General features: G+C 52.4%; 1 protein-coding gene across 1 annotated transcript; it reads right to left on the reverse strand.

The window, feature by feature from the left end:
- Positions 1–4,307: 4,307 nt before the first annotated feature.
- Gjd3 (gap junction protein delta 3) lies at positions 4,308–5,202 on the reverse strand. The gene has a single exon (XM_021214113.2). The coding sequence runs from the start codon at positions 5,200–5,202 to the stop codon at positions 4,369–4,371; it is 834 nt and encodes a 277-aa protein (XP_021069772.1). The 3' UTR covers positions 4,308–4,368.
- Between the last annotated feature and the right edge of the window lie 366 nt (positions 5,203–5,568).

Consider the following 5,568-nt stretch of genomic DNA (forward strand, 5'->3'; position numbering starts at 1 on the left):
ACTTTGAGGGGCTGGAGCGATGGTTCAGCAGTTAAAGAGACCTGACTGCTCTTCCAAAGGTCCTGAGTTCAAATCCCAGCAACCACATGGTGGCTCTCAACCATCCGTAATGGGATCTAAGGCCCTCTTCTGGTGCATCTGAAGATAGCTACAGGGTACTTATGTATAATAATAAATAAATCTTTAATTAATTTATTGTTATTATATTATTTATTAATTAAATATTTTATTTATTAACCATCATTGATATATTTAATTTATTAATGTATTTATTGATATATTATTAATATATTAATGTGTTAAGTAAATATTTATTTATTAAATATTATTTATTTATTAAATTTATTATTATACATAAGTACACTGTAGCTGTCTTCGGATGCACTAGAAGAGGGCATCAGATCTCATTAGGGGTGGTTGTGAGCCACCATGTGATTGCTGGGATTTGAACTCGGGATCTTTGGAAGAGCAGTCAGTGCTCTTACCCGCTGAGCCATCTCGCCAACCCCAATAAATAAATCTTAAAAAAAAAAAAAAAAAAGATATTGTCTCTTTATGTCACCCAGGTCATGGTCAAAATGGTGACAATTTTGATGTCCTGTGAGAGTTTACCCTGGCTGCTCACAATGGTTAACAACATTCTTCATCTCTGTTGGTCTTGCTTTGTAGCTCGGGCAAACCTGGAATTTCGAGATTCTCCTACCTCAGCTTCTTAGAATCTGAGATTACAGCTGTGTGCCTCCACACGAAGTTCACTCCAGTCTACTCAACCCTCTGTTTTTGGACAGGGTCTCGGGTATCCCAGGATGACCCTGAATTCACCATATAATCCAGGATATAACCTTGCTTTTTTTTTTTCAAAAAGATTTATTTATTCTATGTAAGTACACTGTAGCTGTCTTCAGACACCCCAGAAGAGGGCATCAGATCTCATGGTTGTGAGCCACCATGTGGTTTCTGGGATTTGAACTCAGGACCTTTGGAAGAGCAGTCAGTGCTCTTAACCGCTGAGCCATCTCTCCAGCCCTAACCTTGCATTTCTGATTCCCCTGCCTCCACCTCCCAAGTGCTAGGATCCCCTTGCCTGGGGATTGATCCCATGGTTTCCCTCTCAACAAGCACTCACCAAACTGAACTCCGTCTGTAGCCTCTACTCTGGATACCCATAATGCTTCCTTGGAGGCTATGGGAATGTCCCCTGGAGGCAGACACACCCCTAGCCTAGCTCTGTGCCGTGCCAAGACTCATCTTCTTTCTGCAAACAGGGGGACTCAGAAGATCGGTGATGGACCCAAGTCAGAAGTGTTTCCCTATCGAGACTCAAGAATCTATGCGGATGAGTCCCCCTTCCTTACTTCGGGACAGTAACTGGGTGGGGTGTGGGGATAATTAGGTGGCTTGTTGTGGTCAGAATTTGTCAGCAGCTCACATCTGGTTGTGAATGACTATGGAGAAGGTGTATTTGCAGAGGCTGGGACGACGGTGGCAGAAGCAGCATTCAGCCCTGAAGGGAGATTTATGCTGGCAAGGCTAGGGCAAGAGCAGAGGCTGTGGGCAGCTCTAGGCGACAGCCGACTCTGGGCAGCTGCTGCAGGGGCAGAGAAGAGCAGACCCAGGAGATGCTGAGGAGAGAGGTGTAGGTGACTGGTGTCTTACAGGAAATAAGCTGCAGATAGTGGGACAACAGCTGGCAGAGGTGGCCCCACCGGTGGAGGCGCGCCAGTAAGGGAGTGGACTGATTAAGACCCGATGGACTGTCTCTACGTTGCTGGCCACTCCCTACCACATCCATCCATGTTCGATCAACTCCAGCCATGCCAGTCTCTCTGTTGGCTTGGCACACCTCCACCGGGTCCCTTGAGTGTCACCTCCTCAGGAACATTGCTCTCCCCTTATCTTTTCTGATGTCTTTCCCACCAGAATGCAGACTCTATGAGGGAGGACAGAGGTGCCGACCTGAAGATGTAAGTGCCCAACATCTGGATCTGGGCTGCACGTGCCAGCCAGCCACACCCATGTGTGCAGCCTGGCCTGGTTTGAACTGGTATGTACCTTATGTGGACAGTACACTCTAGATTGGTGTGAGAAAAAGAACAGGAAATATCTCCGTGATCCTTGCAGACACTGACAGATGATGCACACAAGTGGAACTGTTTTGAATAAAGTAGGTTAAAGAAAACAACACTACTTACATTAATCTTGCCTGTTTCCTTTTGCTTTTTTTTTTTTTAATGTGGTTGAAGGAAAATTGGAAATTACATTGTAAGTATGGACGTGGTGGTGTATGCATGCTTTTAATCCTGGCAGTGGGAGACAGAGACAGTCACTGAAGTCACTGAATTTGAGGCCAGCCTGGTCTATATCACGGGTTCCTTGCCAGCTTGGGCTATGTATTTATCTCAAAAAAAAAAAAAAAAAAAAAAAAAAACCAAAAATCCTAACCTATCTCAGAAATCAAAATCAAACCAAAAAATTGCATTGTGCCTCATGTGCAATTGTATTGAATGATAGTGATCTTGAGCCACTATTTGTCGAGTGACTATCTTTGGAAGGCAGCTGGACATCCACACATAGGCTTGTGTGGAGGGCTCCAGGCTGTAGACCCGACATCAGAGAACCACACACATCCACTGGGGGTCGTGAGCTTCAGCATGGTGACGGAGTGGGCCAAAACACTTATATACATCATGCCCAGATGGTACATGGCTGAAACACAGGGTGCCTGACTATAGCTCGGGGCAGAGAAAGCCATGCCTTGAGGCACGCTTTCTTCAGCTTTCTTCAAAAGAGACCAAAAGACAAAGCAGTGTGGGGGAGGGGGAAGCAAAGGCTTCAGAAAGTAAGATTGCTCCCAACAGCATTGTCTAAAACTGGCATCCCAAGTGGGCATGCTTGCCGGGGACAGAAACTTCAGGCTGGCTTGACAGATGGCAAGGTGGGGGTGGAGGCCCAACTAAGGGGAGCCCAGTGTGCAGGAAGCCTGGGGAAAAGGCTGGTTATACCCCCAAGAACAGGGAATTCCCCTATGGCCAAGTAAGGCTATGCAGAAAGCTCCCAGGTCGGGGATGGGCATATGAAGGACAGAGGAAGGCTGGTGTGGGAGAGAACGAGCCGTTTGGGGTAAGGTGGCTAAAGACAGGGCCTGGACAACAGATCTGACAGAGCCAGGGGTGCAGGGGAAGGCAGCCAGCCCTGCTCTGTCAGGGTTTATCACTTGGTCCTGGTGAGGGTATTCAGAATGGCCACACAGGTGACAAAGGAGGAAGGCAGGTGAGAGGACAGACAGAGAAGGGTGACATAGCCATGTGGCATCTCTTAAAAAAAAAAAAAAAAGTCTGGGCTAGTTACAAGGGAATGGGGTCCCAGAAACACCTCTCTTTGAAGGGCAGTTTTCCTTGAGGACAGAAAGGAGTCAGTCACGTTTATAGATTACAGGAACAGTGGCAGGTGGGACCAGAGATGAAGACAAAAGCACAACACTGTTTCAAGGCCAGCCCCACTCCCAGGTGGCCTCCAAGGTGGGGCTTGGCTACCCTGCCTAACCACTGGGCTACCCTGCCTAACCACTGGGCGCAGAGCACAGAAGGTGATTGAACAGGACTCTGCTTGCTGTCCGTTCCTATCGGGGACAGAGCTGCCTCATAGGTAGTTAGGTCAATAGGGAGGAAGGCATCTTGGCTGCCCCTGGCATTGGGTTCTGGTAGTGACTGACAGTGGTGGTGGATGCACACACAGAATGTGTGTGTGTGTATAGGTGTGTACACAGAGCTAACACAGGACGCATGCCTACATGCATCCACACGGAGCCCTCAAGGACACACATGTACATGTCTGGGCACACAGGCATGAATGAACTCAGGTCTCTATCTCCTGTCACTTGGGAGGTGTATACTTGTGGACACACGCGCGTGTGTGGACCCTCACAAGCGTACACATGCAAATACACACAGCTCACAGCGGTTTACTGTGCTCGAGCAGCCGACCCATCTGAGTGTGTCCAGTGTGCTTGTGTGCAGAGCTCACAGAGAACCACTCTTCTCTGAATTAGCAGGGAACCTGGGAATGTTGCCATCACTGTTGATTTTTGTCCCCAGTGCAACAATCAGGTCACCCACTGCCTGTTTGCCTCCTCTCAGGGGAGCCCTTGGCATCCTCCCTTTCCGCTGGGATCACACAGCACGGAGGAGCCTCCCTGATTTAACACGGCTGCTGTAACCAGCACTAGGAAGTGCGACACCGCCCCCACCCGAACCCTGGCGGTCCCCTCTGATCATCTTCAGCTCAGGCAGGGTCCTACGCAGTCTTTCAGAAGCAAAGCCTTCTGCCTCCAAGGACCCGGGTGCTGATATCCAGCCACCGATCTCGCCGCTAGATGGCCAGGTCCTGGCGCACGGTGGCCAGCGACGCTTTGCTGTGGCCGCTGCCGCCTTCGCCCTCGCTGTCGCCTCCCGGTGAGCGGTGCGCGTAGGCTGGCGGGCCGAAGGGGTCGGGGTCCCCGCGCTGCGATGGCAGAGAGGGCGGCGGCGGTGGCGGGAGCAGCTTGGCGCGCTGGCGACCCTTCCAGAGCAGGTGACCCAGCTCCGCCACGCTGAGCAGCGCCGACAGCAGCCCGACGGCGAAGTAGAAGACCACGAAGACGGTCTTCTCGGTGGGCCGACTCACGAAACAGTCGACCGTGTGCGGACAAGGTGGCCCGGCGCACGCGTAGTGCGGGGCCACGCGGAAGCCGTAGAGCAGCGCCTGGCCGCCCAGGAAAGCCAGCTCGGCGAGCAGGCGCAGAGCCACGCTCAGCAGGTAGCAGCGGCGTGCGCGGCGAGCGCGCAGGGCACACGGGGAGCACGGCGCCTCGGCACGCCCGCGCGCGCACGGCGGGGCCAGCTGCGCACCGCCCGCCTCCTTGCTGGCCTGGTGCATGGAGTAGATGACGAACAGCACCGGCGGCGCCGACAGCAGCAGGATGTGGAAGAGCCAGAAGCGGTAGTGGGATACCGGGAAGGCGCGATCGTAGCAGGTCTGGCGACAGCCCGGCTGCAGCGTGTTACACACGAACTCCTCCTGCTCGTCCTCGAACACCGCACCTCCCACCGTGGCCAGCACCAGGATGCGGAAGATCAGCATGATCACCAGCCAGAGGCGACCCACGAGCGGCGACTGTAGCTGCACCGCGTCCAGCAGGGAGCCTAGGAACGCCCACTCCCCCATGACGCTGGGGACGAGGAAAGGGGGTAGTCACAGGCTGGGACGGACTGAACACCCCCTAACCCCTGTCCCTTAACAATCTCGGAGAGCGCCAGGGAAAGGATATTTTCTGGGGTTTAATGAGTTAATGTCTGAGTTGAGGATACTCCATCCTCAGCTATGGGATTCCTTCATCTGGGCATGGAGGGGTGCTGAGGAGGGATCCCCCCCCCCGCACCCTTGGCCTGGGCCTGCTTGGCTAGGGAGACCCTAAGGTCTCCCAGATTCTAGGTTCTTCAGGGCCAACCTTGCTGGCCTGGCTTTTTGTTCCAGTATGACTTCCAGGAGCAAGAGCGGCTGCTGGAGTCTGGAATTCCGCGTTCCTTCTGT

This window comes from Mus pahari, chromosome 14, assembly GCF_900095145.1.
Source record: "Mus pahari chromosome 14, PAHARI_EIJ_v1.1, whole genome shotgun sequence".
Classification (NCBI taxonomy): Eukaryota; Metazoa; Chordata; class Mammalia; order Rodentia; family Muridae; genus Mus; species Mus pahari.

Bases quoted from the DNA above. Each gene is read 5' to 3' on its own strand.
- Gjd3 (XM_021214113.2), bottom strand. From the start codon at position 5,202: ATGGGGGAGTGGGCGTTCCTAGGCTCCCTGCTGGACGCGGTGCAGCTA.